Here is a 14,689-nt window from a genome sequence, read left to right as displayed (position 1 = left end):
GCAGCGTGAGTCTGTGTGAATGGATTAATGGCCATTCATCCGTGTAATGCCTCTGTTCCAAGAGCACTCCAGCGCACACACACACACACACACACACACACACACAGGAGAACATGTATGCTTATCCAACTGCATCCACAAGCCAACACACTCAGACTTGTGTGATGTCAACCAGCCGTGACGAGGCCTTCGCTTGTCGGGATGAAGACCGGTCTCTCTAGGACCCAGCGGCGTCAGGGGGATTGTTCGTCGTCGGCGCCGTCACACCTGGTTCCTTGGGTTGGGCTCAACGCCACCAGAGTTCATTTGTCCTCCCTTGGTGCGGTCGCAGATTGACTGTGACGCAGACTGAAAGTGGCCAAAAGCTGCCGAGACCTCGCTGGAGAAAAACATGACCGGCCTTTCTGGGCCGACAGGCTTGCCGTAGATTACGTTGACGGTTAAAGAAACGCCTTGCAAGACACATATCTGGCCGCTGGAGTGATGCGAAAGGTTCCCATGTGACCCGTGTTGCAGAATTTTGGCTCCTTTCACCGACTCATCGGCCGGTTCAGACCAGGACAAAACACGAAAAACAAAATAACAAAAAAAAAAAAACAAAAACACACAAACCCTGAAAGTTGGTAGAGTTCGGCGCAACGCTGTATAAAATGAGCAGAACTTTTCTTTTTTTTTTGGCTTAAAATTGAGATCACGATTCTCTCACGACTTGCCTTGATTCTTAATACAAACTGAGAGACGCTTTGAATTTCTTACGGTTAGCTTTTGTTTAAAGCAGCAGTAGGAGCTTCTCATGCAGCCAGGATCATCCTTGAGATTACAATTTCATACGATTAACACGATTAATCCAATATGATTATGATACAAATCAATAATTCTTGCAGCCCTTATGGGGATTTACAAAAGAAAAAAACCTTTACAGGGACCTGGACCTGGTGCGAACCCTGAACCCCTCAGACCAACCCGACCATGTGACCAGGACATCTGGTCCTCTGATGACCAGGTGAGGTGCTCAAGGAGACGGAGACGCTGCTGCCTCTTGTAAGCTACGACTTGTAGGAGAGTAGATGGGAGTCATCAAGCCTCAGTCCAACTATGTGCCAAAGCCACTGGGTTCACGCACACACACACACACACACACACACACACACACACACACACACACACACACACAGAGTGCTTGACTCGCAGTGCAGAGCACTCGGCTGCAAGGAGAAGCAGCTGTTAGCGCCGAGCTATTACTGCGTTCCTCAGTCCTTGGCCGCGGTGGTGACAACCTCTATGATTTCCCAGCATGCCTTTTCCAATAATCTTCCAACATCACTGGCGCACTCAGCTTGTTAGGTCTGTTTTCTATTTTTTTTTTTTTCTTTATCTTTTCTTCCCAAGCAGAGTCAGAAAAACGCTGATTTTCAGTTATTCCGCCGCTATTGACAGACAGCTGGCGTCGAGCCGTCTCACAAAACAGCCTGATTGCGTGAGCATGCCGGTACGAACGTGCACGCGCGCCACTTCCTGTTTCCATCTCCATCATTTAGGCTCCTATTTATAAACCGCTGATTAGCGTAACACTGCGCGGCGGTGACGCCTGCATTTTCCTGTGGACGGGGTTTTTGGTTTTTGTTATGTTTTTTGCTCATGCAGATGTCGGTCGCATGCTCGTGTGCAGACTGTTGCTGCTTCAGAGGGAGCTGCAGCTGGAGCAGGAGATCAGTGAGGAGCTGAGAAGGTCCTCCACATCAACACCTACCCCCCCCCCCCCCCGCCTTGCCCTTTCCTTCCAGAGACATCCCAGTTTTTCCTTTCTCTCATTGGTTGCACTGATATTTCTCATCCCGCCTCCTGGAAACGCTCCACGACCGGCAGTCTGCTAATATGGCAGTTTGTGTGTGTGTGTGTGTGTGTGTGTGTGTGTGTGTGTGTGTGTGTGTGATTCAATAAACTACCTTGGCAAGGCAGTGGGTGATGAAGTCGGTGAAGTGCATTACACTGACGGAGCAGTCGGGGTGGGGGCGCACACCCTTGAATTTAGATGAAAGTGAGATCAGCCTCTTTTTGCGTTGGGCCTTTTTGGGTTTTTTTTTTTCACTTCCTTGTCTGTATCCAGACAGCTTTAGATGCATAAATCATGACACCGCCCCCTGGAGAACCACTACCTGCCTGTTAGACAAAAAAAAAAGAAAAAGTGCTTTGATACTGACGGTGATCACGCATAAAGGGCAGCGGTCTAAAGACTGACCTTGCACAACGGAGGGTTTGGGTGGAGGGGAGCGGTGACGGAGGGAAGAACAACATCCACGGAGCAAAAGGCAACGCAAACGCATGCAACCGTGTGACGCAACAGCAACTGGTCCAGACGCTGTATCATCTGGAACACTGCAACCAGGGATCTGACACGGGCTGCGTTTCCATCACCCCTGGAGTTGCACGAAACCTAAATATGGCCATAAGAGCTGGCGGTGGAAAACAGCTCAACTTGGAAGAACCTCTCCAATACGGCTGCAAGGTTTCGAGACTCTCATCAGGTGGTTTCTCACACGTATCCATATTATAGGATATAATAATATGGATATTATTATCCATATTAATGGATAATAAAAGAGTGATGGAAAAGAGTGATGGAAACACTTTTTTCACATCGACACGTCAGCGGACGTGACGTACGGGGTCACGTGACCAGTTCACCGACCATCGAAAATGGCGCGTTTTGATTGAACGGAGGAGGAGACAGACTTTTTTTTTTTTTTTTTTTTTTTTTTTTTTTACAAATAATCAAAAGAGAAAAATAGAACAACCATTCTTGACAGCAAACAAACGAAAAACGTAATTCTCGTCCAATATCGCGGGACGAGATTTGACCAGAATTACAGCGTATGTGCTTTCACATCATTCAACGGAAAACACCTGCAAGTCGCAATTTTACTTTGTCGAAAATTTTAAAAAATAACGTTGTTATTTTTACGAAAATCTGTCATTTAATTAAATGTGGCTCCTAACACAACACAACACAACACGTTCCTCCTCTTCCTCCTCAGTCACCTCGCAGCAGTAATCAGGGACATCTCCTTCACCTGGACCGCTGTCCTCAGCTGCTGCCCAGCAGTGATCACAGCCAGCCGGAGGAAGTCTCTGCCGTTCACTCACTCCTTGGCCACACTGTTCTTCTGCACTTGAGGAAAGACTCCGACGCCACCAAGAGTCGTCCCCGTTTTTCATTTTTATTGCCAGAATAATCCTCTCTACTTTTATTTTGATAGTCTCACTTACAGTTCACCTCCTCGGCCTCGACGACGTGCAAAAAAACAAAACAAAATGCTTCCACATGTCAGATTTAAAACTCTTTAAAACGTTCTTGGTTCTAGCAGAGGTCGATGCTCGCAGTAATATTTTCACCTTCCACTGTTCTGCTTGACTGCAGCTCAACTAAACTGCAGTTTCTCACTGGAAGGCACTTTTCCTTTTTCTGCAATACATCAAGGATATCGTCACATCCTTACTTCTATTCAATACATCCTGTGACTACATGTAGAAATATTAGATATTAAATAAATTTTTAAAAAATTGTGCACATTTGAAGTGCAGTACCCCACACAACCAGCAGGAAACACCGTCTGATGGAGACGTTGACACTTGGCTTTCAGACTCTTCTGACCAGCCCCACATCACTTCCTGCTGACAAAACGCCGTCAGTATCGTCCACTCTGCTCCACCGGGCTCCATCCCAGCCGGCGCTGGGTGGAGGTGGTGGTGGTGGTGGTGGTAGAGGTGGAGGTGGGCTACACCCTTCACAGACGCACAAGGCAATCTAGGTGGGCCGAACCTTCTCTACCTTCTAAAGCCAACGCAGCTAAAGGAAAACCCCACAACAAGAAGCAGAGCGAGGACCCGCCCACCGCCAGCCAGCAGGGTGACCACCATCAGGAGTTCACAAGCCACAACACCATCACAACACCACAAACACCTCATCTTCAGGTTCCTCACAGTGATCCAAGCTCACCATGGGAAGAATCCCCCTGGCTGCTAGCATGGTCAGCTGACTGACTGACTGACTGACTGACTGCAGATGCAGTCTGGTAAGAAACACACACACACACACACACACACACACACACACACACACACAGACTGACTGACTGACGGACTGAGGATGGTGACACATCCAGCAACATCTGATGAAGACTCCCCTCCTCTCCCTCCTTTTGTAGATACCATCAGCATCAGACACATGAGCTCACAGGATTGCACACGCACGGGCGCGCACAGCACAGGGGGCGGCCGCGCGCTCACGCACGTACACACACACACACACACACACACACACACACACACACACACACACACACACACAAGCAACACAATTACGAGGCATGGAGAGCAACAACTAGGCGCACGGAGGGTGGGTGGGTGCTGGCGGATTGGTCTCCGGGTGCTGCCGTGTGTGTGTGTGTGTGTGTGTGTGTGTGTGTGTGTGTGTGTGTGTGTGTGTGTGTGTGTGTGTTCACTTGCTGCTTGTGAAGCCCCAGTTGTTGTGTTGGTCCTGCCGCCGCCGCCGCTGCTTGTGTGTGTGTGTGTGTGTGTGTGTGTGTGTGTGTGTGTGTGTGTGTACCCACCCACCCGGCGGGCGGGCGGTTGCTTCCTCTACCTGTTCTGTAGAAGGCATCCGTGTCGGGGTCGCTGGGCGCCTCCTCGGCCGCCTCTGCGGGGTTCATCCCGGACTCCGCCTCGCCTCGCCTCGCCTCGCCTCGGTGCAGCGATCCGGCCACAAAGAACGAGCGGAATCAAAGCAGAAGAAGAAGAAGAAGAAGAAGCAGAAGACGAAGAAGAAGAAGAAGAAGAAGAAGAAGGGTCCCCCTCCGCTCCGGAAAATAATCCCCTCGCCTTATTCCTCACATGTTCCCGTCTTTGCTGCCTGCTTCCTCATGGTTCTTCTCCGCCACCAGCACCAGCAGCACCAGCAGCGGCGGCTGGTTCTGGTTCCTTTCTCTCGGCTCGCTGTGTGTCGACTCGAGGCGGCTGGCTTCGTTCCTCTCTATTGTTCCTGGTCCAGGCTCCCTCTCCGCCGCTGTCAGCCAGGGTCTCTCTACCCTCCCTCCCTCTGTCGCTCCCCTCCCTCTCTCTCTCTCTCTCCCTCTCTCTTTCTCTCTCTCTCTCAGTTCAATTCATTGACCTGCATTAGACAGACTGGTGGAGTGTCTGCTAAAGCATTTATCCTCATCGACCATCCAGAAAGCGTTTGTAGCTCAGTGATGGTTTTATGGTTTTTGGGTTTTGGGGTTTTTTGTTTTTTGGCGCCACTTTCAGAAGATTTGAGTCGATCTCGCTCCGCTACACTCGCAAGGCGACAACAAGCTTTTATGTTTTCAAAGAGACTTTTTTTTTGTTGATGTTGTTGCTCACCCTGAGGGTAATTGATTTGACGGTCGGTGGGACCTTTTTTTTTTTTTTTTTAGGGGGAGGGGGGCAATCCAATTTCTTAATTTAACCCCCCCACCCCCACCCCCCTCTACACACACACACACACACACACACACACACACACACACACACCACTACCCTTTTAGTGCCTGCCAAGTGAAAATGGGCAGTTTAAATCTTCTCCCACTAAATTTGGTCAGAGGAGTGTTTTCCGTCTTGTTTTGTTTTTTGGCTGTGAGCTACATGCTACATGTGCTTCTCATACATTTTATTTGGATGAACGTGCTGTATGAAACAACGATATCATATATATATATATATATATTATCTATTTAAACAATAGTTTCATAAAATGGCATTAAAATATGCGCAGATTAAAGTCCCAGTGATTGTCACATCCCAAACGATGTGAATTTCGTCCTCCACATTTGAGCCATCATCCCCCGAGGGAGCGGTGGGCAGCAGCGGTGCCTCTCCCAGGAACCATTGGCTGATCTAACCCCCCAATTCCGACCCCAAATACCGAGTGCCAAGCAGGGAGGCAATGGGGACCATGTTTGCAGTCTTTGGTTTGACCCGGCTGGGCATTGAACCCACAACCTAGCAGTCTCAGGGCAGACACTCGACCAGTAGACCACTGCTTGACTGTCATCAGCTGAGCTGTGTGGGTGCTGCTGCAGTTGTTTCCTTCATTTAAACTGGACAATATTTCCCTATTCATTCCTATTCATTTCTCTCATTAATTGTTGTGTACCAATTAATTGTTCAACCCAGTCTGAGGTATGTTGAAGGTCCGTTGGACTCCTTTTTCCGCTGTGCTCAAGACACAAACTGCCGATGGACCGGTGACAAAAGAGTGTGTCACGGAATGACACAGGAGTGTGTGTTTGATCTGGTACCATTTTCCAGTTTTGTTTTGTTTTTTAAAGCGGTTTCCGGGACAATATTTACCAAGACGCTTTGTCTAAGTCTCTGCTGCTGCTTGCCTGTGGTTTGAATGTTGTAGTTGATGGGCGGATGTCTCATCAGGCGTCGTGCGCTTGTTCAAACACTGAAGCTGCTGTCCTGTAGTTTGGTGCTTGAATATCTGAGTCTATAATTACGGGCTAGAACAAAATAAAACAAAACTGCCTGGAAAACAAAGAGAGTGTCTGTTGCCGTGGCCGTGTCTTTTCTGCTGGGCGGCACCTTTGTGAAGGTGTAGTTCAGGTCCAGGGTCGCACAACCAAGGTCGCAGAAGGTTACGTTAACTTCCATCCTGCAAAACTCCACATTTCAAATTAGAAGAGGTCAAAATGCCTCCAGGTGTAAGTGGAGACCAACGAAGATCCATTTGTTCCAGTCTCAGTTTCACATCGGCGGAATTGATTTTTGGTCTGGACCCAAACAACACTTGAGACCCAAACCCTGATGATGTTCTAAAACCACAGTGTTAGAGTACACACGTCAGCCCAGTGCAAAAGGCAACAATTGTGAACATCAAAACGCCTCCACTTGGAGAATGATGTTGTTTAAACACACCAAGAATAGAATCTCAGATTGATCGCTGCTGCTGTTTTTGAGGTGCAAACATCAGCAGCGTCGGACTCACATCAAACTGTGACAGTTTTTCTAATTAGCAAGTGTCTTGGCATCCGTCGCACACACAAGAAAATGAAACATTCCAGCTCCCAACGCTGCCAAGAAGAGGTAGATGACTCATCTGCTCGGGTCATGGAAGCAGAATGTTCTCATCAGAGTGAAATTTAACTAAGACGTTGATTTGGACTCGGAAGCTGGAGAGGAAACTTCTCCTGCGGTCACGAGCAATTGGCAGTGCCGTGATATCAGTCTGAGTGAGCGCTTTTTCAATAAAAGGTGTTTTTCAATAAAAACATTCATCTGATAATCACACATCCTGGAGAGGAAAACACAGAGGGGATCAAAGGTGGTGTCTCAAAATGTCCCGTCTCTTTACCCCACCCCCTTATAGGTCGTGGGTTCGATTGGTGGCCCGGGAAGAAGCAGGTATTGAAGATGGATGGATGGATTTCATCATACTTTCAGCTGGCCTGGACTCACCAGCAGAGGCCTGCTTAGTGGACATGAATTTAGCATTGCACCCTCTGACTCTTCCCACTCATTTGCCTTCCTGCTGGCCATAACAAACACATGCCGTCACCCCCCACCATTCCCTCTGCTCTCATGCTGGTGGGGGCTTCTCCTCCTACATGGCACCTAGCCGCTCTTCTCTTCTGCTCTGTGCTATTGCCCTCTAGTGGAAATTAATTCACACAACGGCTTGGACCAGGGGGTGGGCAGCCGGAGCAGCAGCAGACGGATGGAGTGTTTCGGTGAGCCACCTCATGGGAGAACGGAAATATTATGGGATGTGTAGGAAACGTGTGCTTTAATGTCAATTGAAAATGAACCAAAGCAAAGTGACAACAAAATCAGTGTCTTTGAAGCCCCACGGTCTTCATTGAAATGACTCTTAAAACACTGGAAAGATGGATGAAATACAGATATGTTATGACTTGCTCACTGTTAATATCATTTCTTCAAGTTCGGCGGATAAGAACGTTCAACGGGCCGCATACGGTCCCCGGGCCACAGTTTGCCCATGTCTGGCTGGCTAGACCGTCGCTGCCGTCATCGGTTTGTTGCTTGCGCTTCTCCTCCCTGCCGACGAGTGGCGCTGTGAGGAAATGCCGCCAACGCGCACTGCTGCTCCGCCTGCTCTTCCTTTAGCTTTGGGCGCATGCGCGACCGGAAGTGAACGGCAACGTGGTGGTGGTTGCAGCGCTGCGTGCTGCTCGACGTGCCCCGTCTCAGCGTGTCTAGCGGCGTGTGTCTCGTGTTGTGTTGTAAATCGGCACCAATGACGGAGAGTTCGGCCGAAACGGCGCCGAAAGCGGCCAAAGAGCTGCTGGCGTTGGACCCCAAACAGGAGTCGGAGTTCAAGAGCAAGGTTCAGGAGGCGAAGAGGAAGAGGAAGAAGAAAACTACTGAGGAGAAGTCCGTCAAGGTGGGTCTTCACGTGTGGCGAGGCCCTGTGAGGGGGGAAAACAAATGTGAAATAAGTTGTGGGAAATTCATCTCTAACAGGTCGTCGTAGATAGAAAGTGATCAGGTGTCACCTGACTTAGTTTAATTGTTATCCAGTCCAGATGTCTGATGATCCTCCTCCAGGCGCGAGTACACGTGCGGTTGTTTCCATCCTCAAATATTAGTTATAGTCTGAAAGGCGGCCAGATAGTGTAAAGTAAATATAATGTTGTGTTAGTACAGAGGGGAATTTCTCTTCTTTGCTGAGGGACAACCGAGTCGTATGACAGAGATGGATAGATAGATACAATTCATTGATCCCAAATTGGGAAACTAGACTGTTGCAGTACAAAAAAAAAAAAAAAAAAAAAAAGTACCAAAACTATACAGTATTTTCAAAAACACTCAAATCAGTCTATGTATAGCAAACAACCAAAGCAGATGCGCAAAAGACAGTCAAGATTGTGCAGATTGAGGAATAAGGAAGGTTTTCCTACACCATTATAGTGTATAGAAGGTAAGTTTAGGTGCAATAATTATGACGATGAAATGAAAATTATTTTTAAAAAATTAAGTCAAATAATTAATTGAAAATCTACTTTCAAATGTGAATAAACGCCCTAAGTTTGCAACTATTGAAAAGATTCCTGTCTGGGTTCGGCAGTTTATTTTATAACGTGTCCATACTGACATAATACGTACATGCACAATACACTGTGGGGGGGGGGGGGGGGGTGAATCACAACCACCTAGGATCTTCTCAAAATATGCACTCATAAAATGCACAATCACGTTTGACCTTTGGGGACCTTCACGCTGAGCGTGTGCATCAAGCTGATGTCTTTTTCCTGTTTCCAGGGGAAGCCCTGGGCACCTGGAGTGGTCTATGTTGGTCACCTGCCCATCGGCCTGTTTGAGCCTCAGCTCAAAGCTTACTTTGAACAGTTTGGAAAAGTCCTGCGGCTGCGGCTGTCCAGGAGCAAAAAGGTTAGCGGACTGTCAGCATTGTTTTTTTTTTTGTTCCGTCTTCTTTCCCTCCGATGTTTGGCTCGGTCTGAAAATGAGCTCAGATGTGACACTGGTCTGAGGTCAGATAACTGAGCCTACAGCATGTCGGTGCATTAAGCTTATTGCCTGCTCACACAGTGGCACGGTGATAAAACCCATGTTCCCACAGAAGCAGCAGGAAACCTATTAAAGGCCTTTAAAGGTTCTACAATTTGATATATTTTTTTTTTATCAGTGATGCAGTTTTTGTTGCCTGGACTTGACTTTGTTGTTTCTTTACAGTAAAAAAATAAAAAAAAATAAAAGTGTTTTGAAACGGATGTTTAATTACAGTCCAACCTTTTGACCTGCAGACGGGCGGCAGCAAAGGCTACGCCTTCATCGAGTTTGACTGCGTCGAAGTGGCCAAAATTGTGGCGGAGACCATGAACAATTACCTGATGGGAGAAAGAATCATCAAGTGTGAGCATCACTCGGCTTCCTCGCTCCTGCTTCCTATCAGGACGCCAGTGACTGAACAGATGTATGTGCCGCTGTCAATTCCCCCTCGCCAGGCCACGTCATGCCAGCGGAGAAGGTGCACGAGAAGCTGTTTGAAGGCTCCCGCACGGAGTTCAAGAAGCCGCTGAACCCCGCCGTGAAGCGCTACAACAAGAGGCCCACGGACGAGCAGATCCCAAAGACCACAAAGAAGCTGCTGCAGAAAGAGAACAAGCTGCGCAAGAGACTGGCGGCGCAGGGCATCGACTACGACTTCCCTGGATTTGTAAGTCAAACGTGCCGCGTCTCAATTCAGGGTCTGCATCCTTCGAACGGAGCGTCCTCTATCTGAAGGAAGCGTTCTTCGAGGCCGGGGCCTCGAAGGACCGACCCAAACCCCGCCTCCCCGGCAACCACACGGGACGGTCTAGCCATAGGTGTATTTCCTGGTTGCGTCACCGCAGTTCCTTCCCTGGTGGCCAACCCCGGAAGTGACGTTTTCATAGCATCAAGCTAACCATTGGTTCGCCATCTAACCATAGCGTTGGATGTTCAAATAGTTAAAAACCTGATGTTAAAACTGAATATTTGATGTGAAATGTAATACTTAAATTTATACGTAGTGTCTTTGCCAGTAGATGCCGCTAATTTCAGCCGACTTCCCAGGATCCCAGGATGCTTTGCAGCAGCACGTAAAGCATCATGGGATACATAAGTACGCGAAGGATAGTAGCGGTGCAGCCTTGGAAATCGGCTAAAACGAGGGCACATTCCCAGTATTCGGAGCGTCCTAAGGACCTTTGGGAATTGGGAGGAGCCTTCGGCGCAGTGCTATGACGCAGCTTCCTTTCAAAATGCATACTTCAAGGATGCAGAGCCTGAATTGAGACACAGCATCAGTCTCATAGGTGGTGGTGGGTGCGATGGCCAGTGACCTTCACATCGCCTCAACAGTGGCAACAATAGTTGCAACTCGTTCTCCTCTTCCTTTTTGTTGTTAACTCTTCGCCGCTCCGTCTGTGCTTTCAGGCTGCCCAGGTACCACAGAAGAAGAAGTCCTCCGACTCCATGAACGCATCCACATGCAGTGATGTAAGCATCACACACACACACACACACACACACGATTAGCAACACAGGGATCAGGCACAGACTGAAAATGGCCCCGGGTGTGTTGGTGACCCGGGGTCAGAAAACTGTGCCGACAGCACTGTGGTACATTTAAGCTTATTGCGCGTCCAAAACGTGCCTGCGTGATAAAACCCATGTACCGACATCACACGTTGGCACACAGAGAGCAGACTTATGGCGACGTTATGAACCCCCAGCGACCAGCTAACCGGCTTTGTCTGTCCCGCCTCAGGACGCCACGCCCGTCTGCACCCCGTCACTGCTGGAGAGGAGGAAGTCCATCGTGGTCGCCGACGACGACGCAGATGACGAAATCGTCCTCAAGATGCCGACGGTGGAGAATGAGGAGGATGAGGAAGAGGAGGATGAGGAAGCAGGAGATGAGCAGGATGAGTCTGAGAGCGAGGAGCCGTCCGAAGAGGAGGCTGAGGCTGAGTGAGAGTCAGGACCTCGTCTCTTGTGGAAGGGTGAACTTGGTGCTCTGGCTGGCAGAGCAAAGAGTCCAACATCAGGGTCACTCAGTGTGAGTCACTGAGCCGTGATGGGGAATCGCAGAAGGACTCGGACCTGCCCGACTCTCTGGCTGACACCATGTGGACGTTTGTTGAAGTGTCTGTACAGCTTGAAGACTCTGGTTGATCCAATGTGGTATCCACACTTGTGTCTAAGTGTAATTATTATTTTTTAAATGTGTAAACTTGGATTTATGAAAATAAATAACATTAAAAAAAAAAAACGTACTTGACTTTCGATAAACTTGAAAATCTCTCAAGTGTTTTCAGAAGGTTTTAGCATTGACACAAAGTAGCAAGAACTGGCTGGCTAACTACTTCTGGCGGCCAGTGATGTATATTGAGTGTAGGTAGCCCTTGCCACCAACGGCAAGCCCCGCCCACCCAGCATGCATATATGTGTATATACATGTATAATTTTAAAATGATCAGACTAGATTAGATTCAACTTTATTGTCATTGCACGTCAGAGTAGTACAGAGCAATGAAGTACAGTTGGCATCCAACCAGAGAGCTCAGCAGTGAACTAAATACAAATACAAAGTACATATTACATAAAAATATATATACAGCTCATTGTACACACACAGAAATATTCATGTATATATACATATATATGTGCACTTTGAGATTTGCCTACAAATGGAAAGTGCGCTATGAATAAAATCTGATATGCAGATGACGATAGTTTCTTTATTGGTTTATTTTTTTATTTTATTTTATTCAGCGTTTACCGCAAGTGACCGCTAGGTGGGGCGCGTGATCGATGGCACGCGCAGCGAGTCCCCTCCCACCGCGCCTCCTTCCCATTGCCATGCGACAGTTTCTCCAAGTGCCAACATCATCCCCGTTCCGAGTGCGCCTGCGCACGACGATCCCATTCTTGTCCCGCAGACTGAATTCCGGGTGGAGAGAGTGTATGTGTGTGTGTGTGAGAGAGAGAGTGGGAGAGAAAGAGAAAGACTCGGCAGCTTTTTTTTTCCGGGGCCCCTTCGCTGGACGGGGTTTTTTTTTTTCTTCTTCTTCTTTTTTTTTTTTTTTAGCAGCACAACTCGGAGGCGGAGGTCCACAGCCGGAGCCAGCGCTTCCGACAGCAGGGTATGGTGAGTGGGATTGATCTTTGCTGATGTTAAAGCCTGGCGAAAAGGCTCTCTTTGTGGCCGCCGCCGCCGCGTCCGTCTGTCCGCTTGCCTTGCCTTGCCTGTGTGTCTGTGTGTGTGTCTGTGTGCGAACTGACGGTTCATTGAAAGGAAGGCAGGGCTCCGAGGCTCGGGGAGCTGCTAGCTTTAGCCACCCGCAGCAGCACACACCTACTCCTGGACGCAGGGAAAAGGCCACTCGCCACTCTTTTTTTTTCTTTCTTCTTTCTTTTATAATAATAATAATAATTATTATTTTTGTTGCTTGCTCCCGAGGAGAAACGAAAGAGGAAGAGGTTAAAATGGAAAACAAAAGAAGTGTGTGTGTGTGTGTGGGGGGGAACATGACGAGGGGACGACGAGTCTCAGGTGGAACTGTGACTGAAGCTGCTGTCAGACAGAGGCGCTGCTAGCAGGCAGGCAGGCAGGGATGCTCGGGGCTTCCTGTGCCGCTGCTGCTGCTTGCTAGTTAGCCGCTGCTTGACAGTCAGCAAGGAAATGAAGGGAACACATTAGTGTGTGTGTGTGTGTGGTTTGTCAAAGGTCCTAAACAATGGTCATACTTCCAACTACTAGAAAATGCAATTATAATTCGCCCTAAGAGCATGTTAATCAATTTCACCGTCCAATGAATGGCTTCATCCGCCCTTACACCGACTGTTAATGTGTGTCCCCCCCCCCCTTCTTGAAAGATTCAGTTGAATACGCTTCTAAATACACCGGTCGTGTCCTGTAATAGATACTAAACAATGTAGAAATGAAGCACGTTAAATTAGACGTTTGGATACTCCCACCTCAATTTATCTCGACAATTTCCTTTTAACTACAGCGATTGTATTCGGTGATGTCAAGATGACATCATACGCAAGGATACAAATAAAAAGGGGACGGGATGAGGAAGGGATGGTAGAAGAGCCCGGACCTTTCAATCTGTAGCCTGCCAATCAACACCGCAGAAATAGGAAAAATAAAATAAAAATAAATAGAAAAATAAAATAGAAAAAGTACGTCCGGCTGTTGTTGTGGAGAAACAGCCCCTCACCTTGATGACGTCATAGCTCTCTCAGGGTGGTGGCCACACCCCCCCAGCCCAGCCAGGTGTTGGCCCCGCCCTCTGAGACTGCTTTTGTTTCTCTCCCTTTTGCAAATATGCGAGTGGTCGGACAAAGCGTCAGGTTGGGCAGGAGGGGGGGGGGGGGCACAGGGCTAAATATGCCGTGTGTTTCCTCATGTCTGCAGTGTTTTGGAGAATTGCCCATGCAAATTTGCTGAGTGTTGGTGCTTTTTGTTTTTTTGTCGCAGTGTCAGTCGGTGTCGAGTAAACCTGCTGATAGTTGCTGGACGTGAACGTTACCTCTGCACGCAAGTACAGAACAAGTGCAGAAAATAAAAGTCAAATGAGAGACGGCAACACGATGGACCGCGGCGCTTGAAGGAAAATTCCGTTCAAAGCGCAAGCAGTCATTGTCCTCCAGGCCAGAGTAGCCATAGTTCAGATTCGGTCCACTCATTGCTGGGATTTATTTTATTATTTTTTTTTGTATTTAATTTTATTATTTACAACCTCGGGGCTCCCTACAGCTGGTGGAGGCGTTTTTTTTAGCATTCCTCTCCCGCAGATAAGCTCGTCACACAAGAGGGCCTGCGGAGACGAAGGCCACTCGGCATATGATCGAGCTGTGTGCGGCCGGCAGACAACACACTGCAGTGTCTTCATGTTCACTTTCCAACAGCCTCACATTTCCCCAGCACTGGGCTGCTGCTGCTGCTGCTGCTGCTGCTGCTGCAACACACCTCAGCTGTGCACGTTTAACTCAGGAAAAGTACAGTACTACCCAGAAAATTATATAAAGGAATAATATGCAAATCAATATATTTCAAGTTTTTATTTCTTTGCATTTTGCTGATCAGGTCTTGCAGCTTAAAAAAAACAACAAAAAAACTCAAATTCAAAAATTCAGAAAATTAGAATGTTAC

General features: G+C 48.1%; 3 protein-coding genes and 2 non-coding genes across 23 annotated transcripts in view; 4 read left to right on the top strand and 1 right to left on the bottom strand.

Moving 5' to 3' along the window:
* The window catches only part of kalrna (kalirin RhoGEF kinase a), an 82,015-nt gene extending 76,959 nt beyond the window's left edge, over positions 1 to 5,056 (bottom strand). For 2 of the 3 annotated variants that reach the window (XM_076013961.1, XM_076013962.1), the window contains exon 1: positions 4,643 to 5,056. In XM_076013961.1, the coding sequence (XP_075870076.1) occupies positions 4,643 to 4,709 (67 nt within the window). In that variant the 5' untranslated portion in view covers positions 4,710 to 5,056. The remainder of the gene's footprint in view (positions 1 to 4,642) is intronic. The other variant, XM_076013963.1, reaches the window with a different exon arrangement.
* A 2,949-nt stretch (positions 5,057 to 8,005) lies between these two features.
* On the top strand, positions 8,006 to 11,764 carry nifk (nucleolar protein interacting with the FHA domain of MKI67). The gene is made up of 6 exons (XM_076013993.1): positions 8,006 to 8,422; positions 9,301 to 9,429; positions 9,804 to 9,912; positions 10,005 to 10,216; positions 10,960 to 11,022; positions 11,294 to 11,764. The coding sequence occupies exons 1-6, from the start codon at positions 8,276 to 8,278 to the stop codon at positions 11,498 to 11,500; spliced, it is 867 nt and encodes a 288-aa protein (XP_075870108.1). The 5' UTR covers positions 8,006 to 8,275; the 3' UTR covers positions 11,501 to 11,764.
* On the top strand, positions 9,492 to 9,621 carry LOC142880255 (small nucleolar RNA ACA64). The gene has a single exon (XR_012925407.1). It is a non-coding gene; the product is annotated as a small nucleolar RNA ACA64 (small nucleolar RNA).
* On the top strand, positions 11,079 to 11,209 carry LOC142880256 (small nucleolar RNA ACA64). The gene has a single exon (XR_012925408.1). It is a non-coding gene; the product is annotated as a small nucleolar RNA ACA64 (small nucleolar RNA).
* Positions 11,765 to 12,499: 735 nt separating the features above from the next.
* The window catches only part of clasp1a (cytoplasmic linker associated protein 1a), a 52,885-nt gene continuing 50,695 nt past the window's right edge, over positions 12,500 to 14,689 (top strand). For 5 of the 17 annotated variants that reach the window (XM_076013955.1, XM_076013947.1, XM_076013954.1 and 2 more), the window contains exon 1: positions 12,503 to 12,676. The gene's annotated coding sequence lies outside the window, so the exon portion shown is untranslated. Of the gene's footprint in view, positions 12,677 to 14,689 lie in introns of all 17 variants that reach the window. The other 12 variants (XM_076013949.1, XM_076013956.1, XM_076013946.1 and 9 more) reach the window with 4 other exon arrangements.

This window comes from Nelusetta ayraudi, unplaced genomic scaffold (genome assembly GCF_046127955.1).
Source record: "Nelusetta ayraudi isolate G7.1 ecotype Tasmania unplaced genomic scaffold, CSIRO-AGI_Nayr_v1 ptg000163l, whole genome shotgun sequence".
Taxonomy (NCBI): Eukaryota; Metazoa; Chordata; class Actinopteri; order Tetraodontiformes; family Monacanthidae; genus Nelusetta; species Nelusetta ayraudi.
This window is presented reverse-complemented; position numbering and strand designations above follow the sequence as displayed.